This window comes from Chanodichthys erythropterus, chromosome 5 (assembly GCF_024489055.1).
Source record: "Chanodichthys erythropterus isolate Z2021 chromosome 5, ASM2448905v1, whole genome shotgun sequence".
NCBI classification, from domain to species: Eukaryota; Metazoa; Chordata; class Actinopteri; order Cypriniformes; family Xenocyprididae; genus Chanodichthys; species Chanodichthys erythropterus.
Window position 1 is genome coordinate 15,078,843 of NC_090225.1, and position 21,773 is coordinate 15,100,615.

Below are 21,773 nucleotides of genomic sequence, written 5' to 3' on the forward strand. Positions count from 1 at the left end.
TTAAAAAAGTTTTTAAATATAGCTTCAAAACCAAATCTGCTGAACTATACAGCACATTAGACACTCGTGGGCATCTCACCTCTTAAGAAGTTCAGTCAATCAAGAGGTTTTCATTAAAAACATACTACAACAGAAATAACCTTCTCAGAAAATGTCCTTGTTCTGCAAATAACTTCATTTTTACGCTTTATTAAAAACTTGACCACATTTTCACTGAACAAGATAAAACTGTTGCTCCAAAGCTGCTCACACTTCCTCTAAACAACACAGTTCATTTTATATTATGACCGACAGACTGTGACAGTCTTTATCAACCCATTTTGATACATTGCTCTTTGTACACGTGTTGATTTCACTAATGTTCAGCCACAATGACATATGAAATGATATGGATGGTGTGATGTGCAGAAATTAAACTGCAACAAAATACTGTGAAGAAATTTCACAAAACAACCACATATAAGCATGCTGCAAAGGACCCTCCAGTTAGACTAAATATTTGTACTCATTAGTGGCTTGAACTTAAAACATAAAAAAAATAAATAAATACTTTATTTTGCCCAGTTTTGCTGGATTAAACAGAAAACTGTACCTTCTGGGTCCTCTGCCACTGCCGCCAAGTCAGCTTTTTCTTCAGGGACCAGTTCTGGTGTTTCAATGTCCACTTTGACCTTTTCAGTAACTCCACTGGGCACTGCATGACCATTCAAGGTCTCTGTGTTCAAAGGATCATCTAAAGATAGGCAAACATGGCTCAGTTATCATGGAACCAAGACGTCATGCCTGTTATTCAGTAAAAACACAATTTACATTCAAGTCATTCTGCAGATGTTTTTACAAAACGTGCTTTGAGTTCCCCACGCAAGACTGATAGCTCAATAGATCGGACCGTGATTTTCTGAAAAGCACTACATATAAAAGTATTTGTGAAAGACTTTACTCTGAGCCTGAAGATTGGGAAGGATTCTGCTGTTCTCACATGTAGAGGAAGTAAATTTCATTATTTTGGATGTGTGTGAACAGCAAGTCCAGGAAGTTCTTAGTTTTTATTATAAGGATGGATAATATCAATGACAGCTATTTAATGGAAAAGATTCCTGGGTGCCCATTTCACCATTTAACCACATTTACACATTGGGTTGCTGCAAGGAACTGCCTTTACAGTGTATTACAAATCAATTAAGACAATAAATAATCAAATAATTCTAATGAGTCATTCCTTTAATATCACAGAAAACAGCTCAGTAGCATCACATTCGCTTCATTTATTTAAAATCTCACCTTGGTCTGGAATAAGGACACCTTTTCTTATAAGCTCTTCTCGAGTTTGCCTGGTGGATATTTTCCTCTCCAGAACTATAAAGATGAATGACATATTAAGATATCATTATATCAAGACAACTCTATGGTTACTATGGATTCACAGAGTTCAGTAAAAGTGCAAGCAGCTGCCAGCTGTAAAATGTTGTGTGTAATAAATTTTATGATCCATGTCTACCGTATCCATCCAACATAATCACCATTTGAATGTCATGCTGGATGATGTACATCCTGAATATACATAGTTGGATGTATTGTCCCAAGCATGAACATTCACAACAATTAATAAATAGGAATTTTTACCTTTGGAGAGGTCCTGAAACTTATCACTGGTCCTCTTCTTTCTCCATTTCCAAGGTTTAAAGATCTTGCCCAGAGAAGAGAGCTTTCCTCCCTTTCCTTTCAGCTGAGGAGACTGCGAGCTTCCCACCACCACATCACAGTTGGCCAGAGAAGATTTTTCCAGACCATCCACTAAAAGTGAATCAAAGAAAGAAGGAATGAGAACATTGAATGAAATGAATAATAAAAACTCAGCTGACCCTTAAACAATGGAAAATATCCAACAGGTTTTTACAACAGGAAATACTTGTGTGAATGAATGTTTCTGACCATAACAACAGACATTAAGGCACCCTTAAGCAGCAACAACTAGCTGGCTCTTTCCATAAATAGCATACAAAAGCAGGGTATACAAGAGCCTGAAAGGTTGGGGTAATTTTTTAAAAGAAATTAATACTTTTATTCATGCAAGAACATATTAAATAGTTCAAAAGTGACGGTAAAGACACTTATAATGTTACAAAAGATTTCCATTTTAAAAGAAATGCTGGTCATTTGAACTTTCTATTCATTAAAGTATCCTGTAAAATGTATCACACGTTCCACAAAATATATTTAGCAGCACTAACTGTTTTCAACATTAATTATAAGAAATGTTTCCTGATCACAAAATCAGCAATGATTTCTGAAGGATCGTGTGACTGAAAATTTAGCACAGGAATAAATTACATTTAGAAATATATAAAAATAGATACCATAGTTTAAACTGTATTTTGCGATATTACTGCTTTTACATTTTTTTATCATCAAATAAATGCAGCCTTGGTGAGCATAAGAGACAAAAATATCTTCTGAATAGTAGTGTACTGCACATGCATTTAAAAATCCTGTATTTATATTATATATACCAAAATTTTAAATGAATGGGTAAAGGGGTTGCAATATATATTAACAGTAAATGAGACCTAAATTAAGCTGTCACTCAGTAGTTTGGTGGTTTATAGTTACTGAAAAATATCTATTTCCCATAAACCATAAACTTCCCATACATTTCTTTGATCTTTTTTTTTTTTCTTACAATAACTTAGTTTTATGTTACATAATATGAAATGTATTTAATAGTTAAGAAACTTGGGGTTTGTGCTTCAAAATCTTTAAAAGAGGCATGGAACCTGAAAAAATATTTGTAGAAAGTGCCTACTACAAATATATGCCAATAAGTCAACCAAGACCCTTAAAATCACAGAACCGATCGATTATTTTAGGTTGGGTGCTCACTTGAAGTGTAACTTGGTTTGCGATTGTGATTCAGCCAGAAACTGAACTCACTTCCACCCCACCCTGACCCCTATATCAATTCTTCTTAGCTTGCAAAAAGAATAGATTCTGACCGAGAATCTATTTCCACAAGGCCAACGTGTGAGATATTAAACTCGTTCATCAAATCCAACACAACAGCAGACCTAAAGTCATAGGCACACCTCACCAGATGAAGTGTAAAACGATCACAAGAGCATTTCCACATGGCTAAATGAGATCAAAGAACTGAGAACAATAAACAAAGAGTCAGGCTCCAAAGCAGTGACACCATTTATCATTTCAAGAAATGCATACACATTTACATTGTTCTCTGCAGAATTACAGCAGAGACCTGGGTCAATGAGTGTGTGTGTCAGTTATGAGACCTGGAGTATTAAAGAAATCTATAAAACAACAAGTCACCCTCCAAGGGACAGTTCACCAAAAAAAAAAAAAAAAAAAAAATTATATATATATATATTTTTTTATTATTTTTATTATTTTTTTTCTGTACATTGAAAGCCAGTGGTGTCCAATGTCATTTGGACTCCCAATATTTCTCAAAATCTTTTGTGTTTCACAGAAGAAAGTCATAAAGCACTTTAAAAATAAATAAATAAAAAAACTTTTTGTAGTTACTTTACTTTATTTGTCCCTATAAAGGGAAAATGGGCAATACAGGTTAAAGCTGCACAAACATAACACTCACATAAATAACAATCACACAATCATGTCCTTTGATTTGAATTCAACAGCCTTGTAGCCAGAGGAATGAAAGAATTTCTGTAGCGGTTGTATCTAAACCTTGCAGTGCGGAACCGTCGACCAGATGGAAGTAATTCAAATTCAGGATAAAGTACATGAGATGGGTCCAGAGTCATTTTCCTAGCCTGTTTTAAAGCAATTTTGTTAAATATGGATTGAAGATTGGGGTAAACCCCCAAACCAACCACCTTCATTGATATATGCACTATTGGTGTTGTAAAACATACACCAATAATCTTTGTTTTTATTTACAAGAGAATACTATTCAAGACTAGACTGGGTAAACCCAGCCTGATAGATCTGATTTCGACCGGCAACTCAGTCTGGAAACCCGTACATTCATTTCTACTGCTTCTGTTACACTATTGCGGGAACCAGTCACAGACTGGCTTATCCACCTTGTTCGCTATTGGCGGGTATAACACGATGACGATAGAGAAGCGACGGCAAGCATGACTGTCAATCCAATTCCTTTTAACCTCTCGATGATGCTGAATGATTGACTTCTTTAGTTTAGCAAACAAATCGCTCAATTTTGACAACCTGCAAAAAATCGCTCAATGCCATTGCTGATTCTGCAAACCGCTGATCAATGCTACAAACCAATACAAAACTAAACCTGTCTGGAGTTTTTGCATCGCTCTGCAAAATACGTCACCCGGATCGTTGATCTGATTGGTTGAAGGACTATACAATTGCGTGAATAATGCTCGTTTATCACGCCTCTTGTGCAGTAGGAAATACACAGCAAACTCCCCAGACCAATGTTCAATTTTAAATTGAGCTTGGTCTGGTGATAGCCAGACAAATTCAAGACCTTTTACTACAAGACTTTTTACTGGTACTTGTCGTTTCTTAAAGTAGATTTGCTGCCGCAGTGTCTTCTCGGCATGTCGACAACACAAACCAAACTCTTCCAGATTTCAGCTATAACTACAGTGTTTGAGAGCGGGGTCAAAGTAGACATTGTTCTCAGTCAGCTAATGAAGACCATAGGCTGACATCATGCAAATCTGTTGCAAATCTACGTAGCTTGGTGCAGGAAGTAAGACTGGAATTACTGGTGACTTCTCTAGAATCAGTTCATTCTTTTGGGAGACATTAAAGAGTTAGTTTACCCAAAAATGAAATTTCTGTCATTAAATACTCATACTAAGACGGCGTTCTGACGTAAAACCTGGAGGCACTGAATGTAAACAGTGTTGGAGAATGATAGGGAGGAGACGGAATTGTTAAATAAAGTCATTATTTTGGTTTTGTTTTTGCGCACAAAATCTCTAAAAAATCTCTGAGTACTTAATGACATGAAATTTCATTTTTGGGTGAACCCTTTAAATCCATTTATCGTGCACTTTGTAAGGATGTCACTGTGAGGGAATTTTCATACCGGTATTACCGATAACATTAAAATCGCTTTGGAATGCTCGCTCGCTTTTCACTTTCACGATCACGCATAACCTTTGTATATAGAGAGTGGTGGTAATGACAACACATTTTACAAGATATTTGTCAATGATGCTCAGGATCTGTTGCGCACCAAATCCTCCGCCATCGTCCTGTCAGTCACTCTCGTCACATAATAAGTGAAATCTGACTCCTGCTGCACTTCGCTACAACTCTGCAGATCGTGCTGTATGGAGCACAGCAGACACGCTTTCAGTTTATAATTGTAGTGTCTGTTGTCCAACTGGACTAAATGGTTTTTATATTTCTATAGAAAAGCAAATGACTGTGGGGGCAGTGCCGCGGTGGCCAAGTAATGTAATCTGTGTGCGGGCGAACACGCAGCAAGCCTAGCATTTTGCTCTTTGAATCTTTGCCGATGTTTTACATTCATAAACAATTATATTACACAAATAAATGTATTACAAAGGTAATATTCGCATAATAGGAGCACCGTAGCAAAAAAGGAATACAATCCTTAAGTCCAAAAACTGACCAGCAACCAGGATATTTTTCACACAGAAATGGTTGAGCCCCAAACATGAAGCCTGTTTTTCACACTGCATGGAGGGATTTCATTAGCAGACACATGCGACAGGAATGTGCTAGATAGCATGTCTGTGGTCTTTTCACCACCATCATGAAGATGCCAAAGCGCCTCTTCACTAATCAATTCTCCCTAAGGAGCCACTGACCCAAAACTTCATTGGCCTGTCAACAGCCAGTTGGCCTCTGATTGGATTATTAATAGAATGTGTTATTCCCAGAGCTCCCAGTGATGAGCGCAGTCCCTGAGATCAAACCTCAGAGGATCAAGCACATTGAAAACAATGACACTGGTTCACAACTGAGCAAGTAGAATTCATCTGAAGGGCAGAGAGGAACATGTGTGGATGCTGTAAACAACTGTAGAGCTACAGTTCACTGTTGAAATCATTTATGATGTAAGTTTGATACTGGCACTGACATGAGGTCATAGTTGCATGGATCATTTTAAATAAAAGGGTTAGTTCAACCTTTCATAATTTACTCACCCTCATGTCGTTCCAAACCTGACTTTCGGTCATCTTTGAAACACAAATTAAGATATTTTAATGAAATTTGAGAGATTTCTGTCCCTCCATTGACAGTCTACACAACTACCACTTTGATACCTCAAAAAGTTCTTAAAGAGATCTTAAAACTAATCCGTATGAATTGAGCAGTTTAGTCCAAATTTTCTGAAGAGACACGATCCCCATGATGAGCAGATTGAAGTTAGGTTTTCATTCACATCAGATATGGTAAATGGAAGCTCAAGCATGCTTGCATGATGTGTGAGAACCAATGAGTTCATTCTTGTGCATCAAGCAAGCACGGTTAAGTGTCTTTTTTATTCACTGATCAATGTTTATATGTAAATAAAAGCCTAAATTCAATATGTTCATCATATAAAGTGATCCAGTCTCTTCAGAAAATTTGGACAAAATTGTCAATTCTTATGGATTAGTTTTACAATCTCTTTATAAACTTTTTGAGGTGTCAAAGTGGTAGTTGCATGGACTATCAATGGAGTGACAGAAAGCTCTCAGATATCATTAAAATATCTTCATTTGTGGTTCAAAGATAAAAAAAAAGTCTTATGGGTTTGGAACAACGTGATGGTGAGTAACTGATGACATTTTACATTGGTTTCACTTTTGGGTGAACTAACCCTTTAAGATGTTTTAGTAGTCTCTGATATAAACTTAAATTTCTAAGTTCTAATTCAGTCTGTGAATCAGTTGTCCAAAAAAGGTGGAAAAAAATGAAGAAAAAAAGGAATCAATCAACTCCAATTCCAAAAGTAAACATACATTTTGTTTTAGCAAAAAATATTATATCTGTTCATTAATATGTATTTTTTTATTGGTGCATATAATTGAAAATGACAAAATATTCTTCCTTGTGTTCATTTATTGAAAAAAAGGGGTGAAAACAAGCCTTGATTTTGAGTCTTGGCCAAATTTTTAGTTTGAATGAAATGATCATGCAACGCAAATACATGATATAAGATATAGCCTATTATTGAATATCAACAAAATGCTGAAAAATATGGAGAAATTGGTAACACTTTACAATAAGGTTCATTAGTTAACCTTATTATAAAGTACATGAACCTTATTGTAAAGTGTTACCGAGAAATTTTTAGCCATATTATTCATATATATACTGTGGCAAATACTGTGTTATGTTTCCCATTTGAGTTTGTACAGCTGACTGAATTTCTCACTTCCTCTTTTATAAGGTGAGGCCACTGAAAATGCATCAAACCTGACAAATAATCATGAGGACCTGAAAACAAAAGATATCAGTTATTAATCTTCTAAGGCTTTCAAAGAGGCATGTGAGACTTAACAGTTAAAAAGTTCACGGGAGTCAAATTTTAGTGTAGCTCATACCAACATCCCTGACAGCATATTTCTTACAGAACAATCACACATTTGACTTGCCTTATGCTTCTAAAAATAAATACAAAGCAGCTGTAAAGAGCGATCTGGGGGTAAGTGATGGCTAAAAAAGCCACTCTGCCTGAAAATGAGTTCATTGTCTCAATGCTTTTTTAAAAGTCTCAAACTCTGTAATGCAGAAGAGGGTATGTTAGTCAACAAATGAGCAGAGGACGGTTATAAGAGAGTTCAAGTTGCAGCCTATTTTTGACAACATGTAAGTTCATTAAGGCATCAATGAATGCTAAATCTAGCTTTGTATTAAAATTTGATAGCAGTATATGCAACACAGCCCCAGTTCCTCATAATATCAAAGAAAAAGCAAAAGGCCAATTTCAGTCAACACTTTGTTCCCCTACTGACAGAAAGGAAATGCCTATGTTTGCAATAGCCTTTCCTATAAAATTATTCAAAAGAACTAGACCAAAGACAAAAACGGCACTGATGATTTCTGGATCTAATTAATAGAGGAGTATAGATCATTCAGTGCCACACAACCAAATCTTTGCTTCGTCAAAATTCGTTTTAATTTCTGTGATCTTACACATCCATTAGTTTCTATATATTTCAGACCCCATCAAAACCATTTAAAGCATGATTCAGTCTTATTTAAAAGCATCATATGCATGCTGTTCATGGAAACACAATAACATCTGATCACCATTCTTTTGAGAGCTGGTAAATTAATAGCAAAAGAAGCAAAAATGGAAATTCTGGGGAAATGAAGGTAGTGGCAAATCCCGTGATTCAACATTTGGTGCAGAAAGAAGCTTAAGATTACAATCACAGTGCATTGTTAAGTACTTGCTTGAAAATTTTGCTATATAAAATCAACAGTCAGAGGAGCTGAACATGCACCTATAAAATAAAACCAAAACCAGTAAATCTACAATTAAGACATGGGTTTTGATAATGACTAACAAAATTACACTGCTTCTTTTTACATTACTATAAAAATACAGTGGTTATAAGATTTTTTTTATTTTTTTTTTGCCTATTCTAATATAAATCATTCAATCATAAATTATAAATTATAAGATAATACATTTTCTTCAAATGTTTTTTTTTTCCACTGTAAGGAAACATTCAGCTAAATAATTTCATCTAATATCATTTTAAATTGTTTCCCCGTTAAAAGTACTCTGTTTTTTTTTTTTTACAGTGCACCCTGACTTGACCCTAATTAGGAAGTACATTTTCCAACAGCACAAAGCTTTGACAGCACATATTGACGACAAACGAGAGCAAAAGAACAAAGTGACAAAAGCATTTCCTGAATGCAGGAGCAAGTAAATTTATGTTTCTTCGTCATCTTCAAGTGAGGATTTTATGGTTAACTAACACAACAACACAAACACCTCAATTCGCCGAAAGATGCGCGTGACAAAGTCCCACTTGTTGATCGTATACATTGCACGCTACAAGAGCCACGCGACACACCGAAATCCACGCGCTTGCTTTTGAATATTATAATGGGAGCGTTTTGTTTCGTCGTGTCGCGTAGATAGCAGATTCGGTCAAAGCCAACTTTTAAAAAACTGAAAATGAACATGGTTTTCCGCGGACACTGAAAAGTCACGTCTTCCCTCCTTGGGCGTTTATTGAGATAGCGGTGTGGGTGAGTAAACAGCGAGTCACTGAACAAGCCCTTCAGACACTTACCGCTCGTTCTCTGAGACAAGCTGGACACAGATGTCTGGCCCATGTCGATCTTCAATGGGCCGCTAACCAATGATCATACGACGCCCCAAGAACTTGTGCAACAAAGCCCACTCGATCGACATAACAGGACACTCATTTCCCTACTCCAACTCTGAGATCCACTTCTTAAAAGAGCTTTTCCATACTTTGTGAACTCGCAAGAAACGCAATCGAACTCCGAGTCTCCGGATTGAAATGCCTGTCATTCCTTTTTTTGCAGATTGTAAGCAGTCAGAGGTCATAAGGAGGAAGTTTCAAGCCCCTCCTTGCTTCAGCCCTGCTTAAAGCATGGAAATGTATGTTGGTAATATCATGTGTTAGCCAAAAGTGACATCATTAGAAAATACTGTAGTGCGCGTGCTATTTTTGACTACAGCTTTACTGTATAAAAACATGGTTCATTCTGTCGATAATGTCTTTTGCTAACTCAAGACGTTTTATCTGTCTTTTTTTGGTCAAGAAATGACTGTAAAAGTTTTACATCCACTAATTAAAGAAAATCTAACTATAAATCTCTATAAAAATATTTATATTAAAGATCATCCATTATTGATGGTTTCAAGACCTGATCATTTAAATTAAAGTTTATAAAATGTTTTATATAAAAAGAAGCCCGGCTATTTTTTACTTCAAGTTCGGCTTATTGCTGAAAGTCAGTTTCAGACACATACCTTAACACTGAACTTCAATAGCGGGGCATGTTGTCACACTGGAACTGACCATTAAACAGACTGTCAAATGCTTTCAACAAAATATGAACTATAAAAATAAGAAAGATTAAAACATTTATGAAGCAGCAAAAAGTAAACTGTGACATACAAAAATAACACTGGCAATTGTGTTTCAAATAGCAAATTATATACATTCCTAACATTTAAAACCACTGACAACTTGCCTCAACCTGAACTTGCCTAAAAAAAAAAAAAAAAACCCTTGTCTTGAGAACACTGTTCTACCTAAAATGTACCTTCATCATACAGATGACTCTTGAGTGAATGTCATTGTGGTTTTATTGTTCACAATAGACCATTTTACGTGTATGAAACCAACGTCTAAAACAAGTGCTTGAGAAACCATTTAATAGTTACTAAGATACAGTCCTTGTGACAACTTCCATTTCTCTCTTACGTCCCATGAGAATAAATATGCACTTTTTAATAACAAAACAATAGGTTTTATTGTGCCAAATGCTAACACTGTTATATTCCTTAAGTTTGCTTGCGGCTATTGCTTTGCTTCCTGCAAAAGAGGCCAAAAGCCCCACAGACGGCCTGCACTCACTCCCACTGCCCCCTCTCCCAAATCAGAAATGGTGTGTGGGATTCAGAGCAGGAAGTCTTACGGAAACAAGCCAACTCTAAAGATCTGAGCTATTGTTTTGCGCACAGCTAAGTTGAATGTTCTCATCAAGTATGAGCTCTCCACCCCTTCCCCTCCTTCCTGAAGGTCCTCCTTACCATCATAACACCATGGCCCTGAGTATGTGAAGCTGTAAATAGTGTGATTTGTTGATGTAATCTTTGTTGCTGTAATCTTTGCATTATTTGATTTTAATTTTGTTACTGAAATTATTTTTTTATTAAGGAGGGCTGAAATAGCGGTCTAGAAGTTTGGTATAAATGGCACAAATAGGGGATACCAATAACTGCAGAGCTACTTGAGTGAACCCTGTCACCACTGTACAGCTAGACACATAAAGCTAGATAATCTAAAGCAGTGGTTGTCAATCAGAGAGCCAGGGCCCACTAGGGGGCCTCTGGATGATGTAAAAGTACACTGCCTGGCCAAAAAAAAAAAAAAAAAAGGTCGCTGTTTGGATTTAAATAGGCTTAAGAGTCTATGACTGGATCATTATTGCAGTGAATATTAGGTTTCTAACATGTTCTATGTTTGGCAACGGTCCTTTTAACCCTAATTGGTGAAGTGTGTAACTTTTCATTTCTTAAACAACCATGTAGGAAGACGTATCATAGCCACATTCCAAGATGACAAAGCCAAGATTCATCACGCTCAAATTGTGAAAGAATGGTTCAGAGAGCATGAAGAATTTCACATATGAATTGGCACCTCTGAGTCCAGACCTTAAATTCAATGAAAGTCTTTGGCATGTGCTGGAGGAGACTTTACAGAGTGCTCACCTCTTACATTGCCTATTCAAATCCAAACAGTGACTTTTTTGGGGGGGCCGGGCAGTGTATTTGTTAAAAATAAACATAAAATAAAAGTGTAAACTGAAATTTATATTTCATTTTATTTTCTCTCAATAACTGTTATTTTTACTGTTACTTTTTACATACAGTTCTTAAATACAGAGCATAACTTAAGGAATCACAAAATGAAATGTGTTAAGGAATCTATCTCTCTATCTATCTATATCTATCTATGCTGTCAAACGATTAATCGCATCCAATAAATATGCATATAAGTCGCATATATATATATATATATATATATATATAAGTATACATGTAAATATTTCTGTATGTTGTATGTATTTATATATACATAAATAAATATACAGTACATTTACGCATTATGTAAAAAAAAATTTGGATGCGATTAATCACGATATATAATATAATATAATATAATATAATATAATATAATATAATATAATATAATATAATATAATATAATATAATATAATATAATATAATATAATATAATAAAGAAAAATACCTCTGAAAAATGATTTGACCGATTTGACCAAATGCAGGGATTTGCTGGGGTTAGCAGATGCCCTGAATTGCTTGTAAGTGGTCAGAGTGGCATGTCAGTCTGATATCACGGTCTGTCTGCATCTGTTCAGTTAACACTGACAGGGAACCTTCTGTACTCTGATAACCGCTTTCATGCACATCACACATTAAACACATAAGACAGACACACATAGACTCCAAAGAATCCACTTAAACCAAAACAATATTTTAAGGGCACATTCATTTTAAAATCACCTTTGATTTTCCATGTGTTCTGCAGATGGTCATGCCAAACAAATGGTTTATTTTTAGTCACGGAAGAATAATAGTGAAAAGAATATCTCCATGCTAAAAAATATCTCAGGAAAAATATTATAGACAGCTACATTAGTATGCATACAAAAGAACTTAATCACTGTATTCTATAATTGGTTCCTGACATGCATCGATTATGGCCTTGGCCCAGGTTTAAAAATAGAAGGGGCGTATGGTGAGTCACCAAATCACAACACACCTCCTCATATCCTGACAGTATTCCAGAGAATGCTGCCATCTATTGACAAAATCCGTGCACTTTGCATGCAAATATCTCATTTGGTTGAAAAATACATTTCTTTTTACTGTTTAGGATTGGTATACGGCTTATGAATATGTTTGCAATTGAATGTATTTTTGTTCCTATTTGATATATCTCAGAATTTCAGGAACTTTCATCACAAATTGTAATAAGTAAATCGGTTCAATTAAATGAAGTGAATTGTTGGTCCACATGCATGCCATACAGATGCTCTGGACTCTTTTGAGAACACCTTAATCTGATTTCCAATGTAGTCAGATATCCCAAGAGACACATGTCTGGACTCACTGTGGAGAAAAAATCTGTCCATTTGCTCTAAAGTGCAGCCTAAGTGCATATGGGAAGACAATAATGGCATACAGCTAATAAGGGTAAAGCGGATCTCTTTGCATCCCATCAAAACAAACGCAACCCTCAAATGCATATACAATGTCTATGCATTAGTCTTTAATACACTGTTCATCAGCTCATGATCTACTGCTAGCTCTGCCCCTTGTATTGTTAAATGTGGACATTGGTATGATGCAATTCATGTTCATAGCAGATATTTTTGACAATGACGATCGAATTAATCACTTCATGCCTTTGCAGTTCACCCACTAAAAGGGTGCAAGGACCAAAACTTAAATGCAGCATCACTGGAAAAGATGTAGGAAAAGCTCATCAATTATTAACTGCCAATCTCAGCACAAAATAGCAGCTAATTATTGTTTAAGTGATGCCATTTAGTTCTTTCCTCTGCTCAGATGATTTATTTATTAACTCTAAATCCAGAGAAAAGTTCTAGTGTGCTAGAAAACAAGATACTTGCACCTCATCATGGTATGCAAATGTTATAAACCACAGAATCAACTTGTTGCCAGGATCTAAAGATAACTATCTCATGCATGTTTTTAGAACTACAGTATGATGCATAAGACATAAGCAGTTTTGTTAACCAAGCGTCACCTAACCATAAAACATTTCAGATAAAAACAGCACAAATAAACAGATGATGTATTGCTGGAAATGTTTCTGTAGACTACTGGCTCCTGTTGGGCCGTTTACCCAATGATGGAGCACAACAAGGTATGGCAAACCTTGTCGATCAATACTTGACATCCTGCCTGTAAGTGTTTTTCCCCAGCACGGATGGCTCTTATTTGGAAATCTGGGACATTTAATAATAGTACATCGCAGGGGGGAGTGGAGAGCATTAAGTTTCACTAATCAGGGAAACAGACGCTGATGATGCTCACAACATTGGGAGGACCAACACTGTTCACAAGCACATTGATAAGACACTAAACATAAGCAAACACTCAATATGTTTAATGAAGGGGTGTAATACCATATAATTGAGTTTAACACATAGTTACTTCAGATTAATGTGTCAGGATACAGGTATACAGAGGTAAGTGAACGGATTCATGCCCACTTTAAACTATCAACTAGCATTTTGAATAGAAAGCAAGTTCATTTTCAAAGCTACTAACTACTGCATCACAATGTACAGAAAAAGATGCATTTTTTGTTTCACAGGCTGATATAGCAGTCATCTTGGGCTTTTACTAAAAACTAGCAACAAGAATGTAGCATCATGCAAAACATTTTTTAACTACCAATGTCATGGAAGGATCTATACAGTCAGTCATGACTCATTTATGAATGTATGTGAGTAAAAGTATCCAATAACAGGCATTACTGAGGGAATGAAAGTAGTATTTATGTGATCTCAATATGGCTGCCCCCATGAGGAGACCCCTTCATGTAAAATAAGAGACCTTCTATTATACTATTAATTTTTAGTGTGATCATTTTAATGTATTTTTCAAAAATACCCATTCATTTAATTTGATTTAAAACATTTTAATGAGGAAAAAAAAAGAATACACACTGCACATTTTAAAACTGCACTTTAACAGCCATTTTCACAGCATCTCTGGAGTTCAAAAACACCTTAGTTTTATTCAGAGGCCCAAATTGAGCAAAAATATGCCATTTGGAGCAGTTGCTGATATTTATATGGCCAAAAAGTATGATGAAAATATGATAGCTTATAATGTAAATCATTGATATCTTTCTTTATTACAGTACAGCAGACATAAAATGCATATAAATATAGTATTGGTTATCACTCTATATCGCCCAATAATATGTCTTAGTAAGCTTTAAATGCTTAGTTTTATGATCAAACCTCTGTAGTTGTTATTGTGGGGGCAAAATATATAGTGCAATGCAATACAGTGATGATGGAGAGATAAATGTTCTTCTTTAAAAGCCTAATGTATCGTCTTTGATACTCACATTTTAAAATCTTTCCCAAAAAATTATTTATGGATAATCAAGCAAACCCAAGTTGATTCAGTCCAGTAAGCATTCATCTTGAAATACTACTAGTACTAACAATATATAATTTATCCTTGCAAAAAAAGTAAAGATTTCACAGCAAAAAGACAGGAAGAAGGTGGACAGTTTTACAATAATACTAAAAGGCCTTTTACTTGCTAAAAAAATTAAACTATCAATCAGAAGGAATGTAGTAGATTGTGTAAAACAGGTTTTCAGCAAAGTTTTGGTCGTGTTGATAATTTAGAAACAATATGAATTTCCACATCAAAAAATACAGTAGCTTTATAGAGTTAAAAAAAATCTACACACCACACATATCATGAATCTCACCTCTAACAGATCATAAACAGTAAGTCACATGCCTCTTTCATTTTAACAACAGGTTATACCACATTTCCTGTGCATTTACACTGATGCAGCAGATTCATTCAGGAACTCTGTGACAAACTTTTTCAAAGCATGAATGACCTCCTTTCCATTTCTGCTTTGAAATAATAACCCAGCTGTATGTAAATATGTAAGCGGCCATATAAAAACCCCAAACTTGAAAGCTTATGCAAACCACTCCCAAACAAATATGAATTTCCTTTGCAAAATATCCAGAGGGAGGTTCCCCTCTGTAGTTTGTGTCAAAGGCATTATCACAGCAAGCCAAACACATGCACATAAGACTTTGAAATGTATTTTTGGCAGAAAAACAGGATATCAATGCCATTAACAGAAAAAAACTTCTGCTCTGTTTTGAGATACACGACACCTGTGATGTTACAATAAGTAACACCATAGTTCCTGTCAGGTTTTCACTTTACTATACATGGAGTCACAGGCAAATGATTTCTGCGTCAGATTTCCTCTTTACTGTCAAAAATAAATGACAGAATGAGAGACCGCATTTTCATGCAATGACACACAAAAAGCATTGCGAATCCAATGTAACATCATATGACACTATAACCTAAAATAGGGCAGTAATACACAGCACCAGAGCTTAGCCAAAGTGTGTTTATTCAATGATTAAACACCACGCTAGCTGGATTCCCAGAATATAAACCGATAATGAAAACATCAATACAATGTGAGGCATGTTAAAGAGCATACAAGAGTGCACGTGTCAACAGAACATCGATATCACACGAGACTTCAACAACATGACAGCACTCCTCTTTAGACCAAAATATCTAGAATAAGGTATTTTAACCTAATAAACTAATAAGAATGAAGCCTAATAAAAATGTTAGAAACTTTCTAATCTCATTTAAGCAGAGTACTGTATATATCCACATGCACACACACACACATACTTCACACACATGCTGTACAAGTGTCAAAAAGTTGAGGACTTACAGGCATGTTCCATGACTGGAAGGTTATAAAAAAAAAAAAAAACAACTGCTCCAGTGAGATGGTCTTCAGTTTCCTTTCTCACTCTATCTGTTTGACTCCCTCCCTCTCTCTCTCTCTCTCTCTCTCACTCACTCACTCTCTCTCTCTCCTCACTTCCTGTAGTGCTCTCGCAGCCTTCTTCTCTGCAGTGGTGCGCAGCAGGAAGAGCGGCGAAGGCTGGAGGATGACAAACAGCCATTACCTCCATTAAAGTGAGCTGACTGAGCCAGTCTGAGCCCATCAAGTGGAACCTCCCAGTCCACTGGGGCTTTCAGCTATCGCCTTTGGCTACGGGGAATGGGTTTGGGGAGGAGGGGTGAGTTGATGTAGCGTGAGACAGCTTTGTAGCCTTCATTAAATTACACACGTCCAGCTGAAACAGATGACTCTAGTCTTATCGCCGGCGTTAAGTTGTTTTACATGGTGAAGCACATAAGCGAAGCGCTTGCCGGTGCGTGCAATGTGCTATATTCCCAAGGAAAGTAAGCCGTGTTAGGGTCAAATGCCGGGCTTGGCCTCTCACAAGTGGGCTTGATGGGCACAACACCTGTGGGTGGGAATCTGTAATAATTACTTCCAAATCTATTTTCATGTTGCAACCTGACGTTGAGAATTGGCTGAAGTGCAGAGAGGATGAATCACTGCTTGAGATGTTCGGGAAATAAGAGAGTAGGTTTTCAAAGCTCACCCTTGTGGGCTGAGTACTCACATGAACATAAACATTTTCTTTGCATTGGTCAAAGCAACTGTAGAAGCACTGCTCACAGGGTACATGGGTGCACTGGTTGATATTTTATAAGTGAACACTGAGATGCTGCAAAATTTACACTACAAAGGTGTCACAGAAGTGCTTTTGAAGTGGCATTTAGGTGTCTTTATATGATTACTGCTGCTTAAAGGTGGCATGTGTTAACCCTTAAATGCATACCTCGGGTCTTTTGTGACCCGGGACTTCATTCACTACCCTCCTCCTTGTTCATTTTTTAAAGTTAGACATCAACCTTGTTGGTATTCCTCAATCAATTCATTATAAAGAATATAACAAGAAAAAAATCATAAAATTATAAAAGAATGCCTATTTTTGTATTCATTTTTTGTAAAAATTGTATAGGGTCGCAAACGACCCAAGGTGTGTATGAGTGTACATATATTTTTCTGCACAACAATAATCGAATCTTAGATGAAGGAATAAGTGCGATTCACCTTTATTCCACAAGGTGGCAGTGTCTGATACACAATGCTGAAGTGACGACTCATTTAGACAGAAAACGAAATAATAATAATAACAACATGAAATGGCTCAGTGATTTACTGCAGAGTAAGTACTGAACGCAATGAAATAGGACTGTAACTGTCACTGGATGGATCTGGTGAAGCTGTTAGTGATAGAAATATTGATTTTGAAGATGTTGAAAATTAAATAGTTTTGAGAATACATTTGAGATCACGAATGGGCTTATATTCGTGGCCTCATACATAAAACTAGCCTATTATTTGCTGAATTTACTGGGAAATGAGCTCTGACGAGGACAGTGATGATGGCATAAAACATCTGCTCAGAATGAGCCCTTTCAAGCTCCAAAAGGTAACAAAATATTCTTTATTTTATTCTTCTGTAATTGTTACTCTAATATCAGAGGAGTTTTATATTATCGCGACAGGTAGAGATCCTTCCATGTTAGATATAGTTCCGGGTCGATAAAGACCCGAATATGTAAGAATGATTGGCGAAACAGTCATGCATTTAAGGGTTAAGAGAGGCATTCTACTACACCTTTTCATCTTTTTTGCAATTAAAAACTCTAAGTATTCTAAATAGATTAATACTTTGCTTAACAGAAAGTTCTGGGTTCTGTTGAAATTTGACAAGGAATGTAATTTTTTTGTGTTAAAATATTTTCTCTATATCCTGGTATAACATGCAAAGATAACTATATGCAAGACATTAGTAGCTAGATTCCGAAAAACTGTTGAAACTTTGCTCTGTTTGTGAGCATCCTGACTAGTTTATAATTTAAACTTTTTATAAATCCATTTGCTGACAGTAATTGTGAAGAAATTACAGGCTTCACCTTTAAGATCTTTTTAACAGCAACCGTGAGAAGCTTTCAACTCAGTCTGTACAATCTGCCTTTACAGTAATGCACTTCCAGCAGCCTGTAGGGTATTGGAAATATCAAGCAAAAGTTACCGGCAAAAGGGTTTACCGGTGCATATAATTTTGCAAAAGAAAGGTTAGTAAGTGATTTTATCGCAATAGTTTCATGTTAAAGAATTAGTTCACTTCAGAATTAAAATTTCCTGATAATTTACCCACCCCAATGTCATCTAATATGTTTATGTCTTTCTTTCTTCAGTCAAAAAGAAATGAAGGTTTTTGAGGAAAACATTCCAGGATCCCAGGATTTTTCTCCATATAGTGGACTTCACCGGGAAATTGCAATTTTAGCGCAGCTTCAAAGGGTTCTACAAGATCCCATCCGGGGAATAAGGGTCTCGTCTAGCGAAATGATCGGTCATTTTCTAAAAAAATAAATAAAATAATAATAATAATAATAATTGATATACTTTTTAACCACAAATGCTCATTGTGCCGTAGGTGGAAGTACCGCGGTAGGGTGAGAAACTCTCCTCCAACTTCAAAATCGTCCGACATCATTGTTTTACCTTTTTTGTAAAGGCTGTTTGGCTTAGTCTTTGCACACTCGCTTTGTAGACGCTGGATCGGTACATCTTGAACATCTTGGATGACATGGATAGTTCATAGTTTAGAGGTCCAAGTAGTAGTTATAGCTAGTAATCTCAACTAAGCATAAAGCACGTCAATGGGGATATTTGTTAAAAAAAAAAAAAAAGTGATGTCAAAGTCCAATGAGCAATTAATTAGTGTTCCCTGTGTTGTTGAAACAGCACTATTGCAAGATCATAGCAACATGCTTTTGTGATATTGTGAAACTAGTCTGTGATATTTTAACCAAGTCAGGTTACCTTTTGCTTTTTAAGTTAACCAGTACTGAGAGAAAAGCACATAGTGTGATGGAAATATTTGAGTCTTTCAAGTAACTCAGTGGCGTCACTGATTTACACTCTACAAAAGCAGGTTACGTTATCACCCAAGCCATACCCCGCACAATTAACTTTTTTAACCGTGACCATATCAAGACTCAGAGTACGAAGAGATACTGTATTGCCCAGCTGGGTTGACTCATCATGGGATATGTTGTGTGTCTCAGCTCAAAATGCTCATAAATCATGCAGTAAATAAACATCCTTTCGTTAAAATGTTGAATAAATGCAGATGCCATCCTCTCAGCTCTATAAATACAACAGAGCATAGCAATTACAGATGAAAGGCATGATGGCCCATCTTCACATGTGCCCTTTGTGTGTCTGCCGAGAACGCCCACACTGTCTGACGCATAGAGCTGCTTCACGCTCCTACCAAAGATGAAGCTGAACATGAAGAACGAGAAAAGGAGGATGGGAGAGGGAGAGGAGGAGACAGGCGTAATGGTGGACATAAAGGGATCTTGTCAGGAACCACAGATATGCTAGGAATAGCTGCCTTGCCAGAGCATTTATGCCCCTACGGGGAAAAACAACTACATAAGCCTACAGTGATCTACTCTACAGTCAACATTCATGACAACAACATTTACATGCACATCATTGTTAGATTAAAGGGTTAGTTCACCCAAAAATGAAAATTCTGTCAATAATTACTCACCTTCATGTCATTCCACACCCGTAAGACCTTCGTTCATCTTCGGAACAAACATTAAGATATTTTTGATAAAATCTGATGGCTCAGTGAGGCCTACATTGACAAATGCCAAGAAAGGTACTAAAAACATTTAATGTGGTACATTACAGTGGTTCAACCTTAATGTTATGAAGCGATGAGAATACTTTTTGTGTGCTAAAAAACAAAATAATGACTTTATTAAGTTATAAGTTGCAAAACCATTTTTGTCATAATTTAACAGGTTTAAGAACTCTTTTTGTAATAAAACAAAAACAACTCTGACTGAAATTTTCAAACAGATTAAAATGCAAAAGAAGGCTATAAAGAACAACAGATAACACTTTACTCTATTTAATGCATTAACTAAGATTGAGCAATAGCTACATTTGTTACAGAAAGTATTATTTTTTTGTTAATGTTAGTTTAGAAACACAACTGATCATTGTTAGTTTTATGTCAGGTCCATTAAAAAAAGTTATGTCAGTTTAGTGATAATGAATTAACATGTTAACTAATGAAGCTGTATGTTTTCAAAGTTTTACTGAACAATAACAAATAATCAGAACATTTCTAATCATTAGGGCATTTTGTAGTCCAGATTAAAATATAAAAATGTTTAGGTTTGTAAATTAATATCCTTTTAAGTCTTTTTTAAGTATTCAGTATTTGGTGCTGTGATGAACAACACTGAGATTACAAAAAAATGAATGGCTGTTGAGGCATTTTAAAAACTTCACTAGCGCAGTTACTTTGTTTGCACGGTTTCCATGGTAACCGCTGCGTTGCTGTTCCATCAGCGCCCTCTGCTGTCAGAGAGTGAACGCGCACTTTCATTCAGCTCGTCTCCTTCACTGGTTCCGCCATGTGCTTCTCGTGCACGTTGGGATTGTTTACATCTGAGCGCGTGTCCTTTTGACGCAGAATACAGCGGTGTTGTGCATTTTATACGACTGATGGGTAAAGTATTCTTAATTGCCTTATAAAAAATTAATAATTGGTAATAAATTATTATTTATGGTATTCTGAAGTGCCCACGATTACAATATCGTGCATATTCATTATCGCGATTTATCGCATTACCGAATATCGGCACAAGTCTATAATGATGTAATGAAGCCTCGCTTACTGAAATCATGTGACTTTGGCAGTTTAGTACGCACTCCGAAATACCGATTCGAAACAAAAGATTTGTAAAGCTTCGAAACTTCATGAAGCAGTGTTTTGAAATCGCCCATCTCTAGATATTGCTGAATAAAGTTGTTATTTTGTTTTTTTGGCGCACAAAAGGTATTCTCGTCACTTCATAACATTAAGGTTGAACCACTGTAGTCACATGAACTGTTTTAAATATTTCTTTCTGGCCATTGAAAGTGTTAATTATCTTGCTGGCAATGCAGGCCTCACTGAGCCATCGGATTTAATAAAAATATCTTAATTTGTGTTCTGAAGATGAACAAAGGTCTTATGGGTGTGGAACGACATGAGGGTGAGTAATTCATGAGAGAATTTTAATTTTTTGAGTGAACTAACCCTTTAATATCTAAACTCTGGTTAAAGTCGCGGTCATACTAGACTTTGAACTTGCAAAATTTCTTCGGATGTTGTAATGGTTGTGATGACATCATGGTCTACAGCGTCTTTTTTAATAAACATGAATTCAACATATAACTTAAAGTAATACATTCAAAATGTAAAAATATAGAACCTACTCAACTGCACTGCAAAAATATGATTCTTTGAATTCAGCCAAGAGGTCATGC

At 36.0% G+C, this 21,773-nt stretch overlaps 1 protein-coding gene across 3 annotated transcripts in view; it reads right to left on the reverse strand.

Moving 5' to 3' along the window:
• Window positions 1-21,773, reverse strand: part of phactr2 (phosphatase and actin regulator 2) — a 41,481-nt gene that overhangs the window by 13,661 nt on the left and 6,047 nt on the right. For 2 of the 3 annotated variants that reach the window (XM_067386204.1, XM_067386206.1), the window contains exons 2-4: window positions 1,624-1,794; window positions 1,282-1,356; window positions 593-733 (exon numbers count right to left, since the gene is read on the reverse strand). In XM_067386204.1, the coding sequence (XP_067242305.1) occupies window positions 593-733; window positions 1,282-1,356; window positions 1,624-1,794 (387 nt within the window). Of the gene's footprint in view, window positions 1-592; window positions 734-1,281; window positions 1,357-1,623; window positions 1,795-9,239; window positions 9,532-21,773 lie in introns of those variants that run through there. The other variant, XM_067386205.1, reaches the window with a different exon arrangement.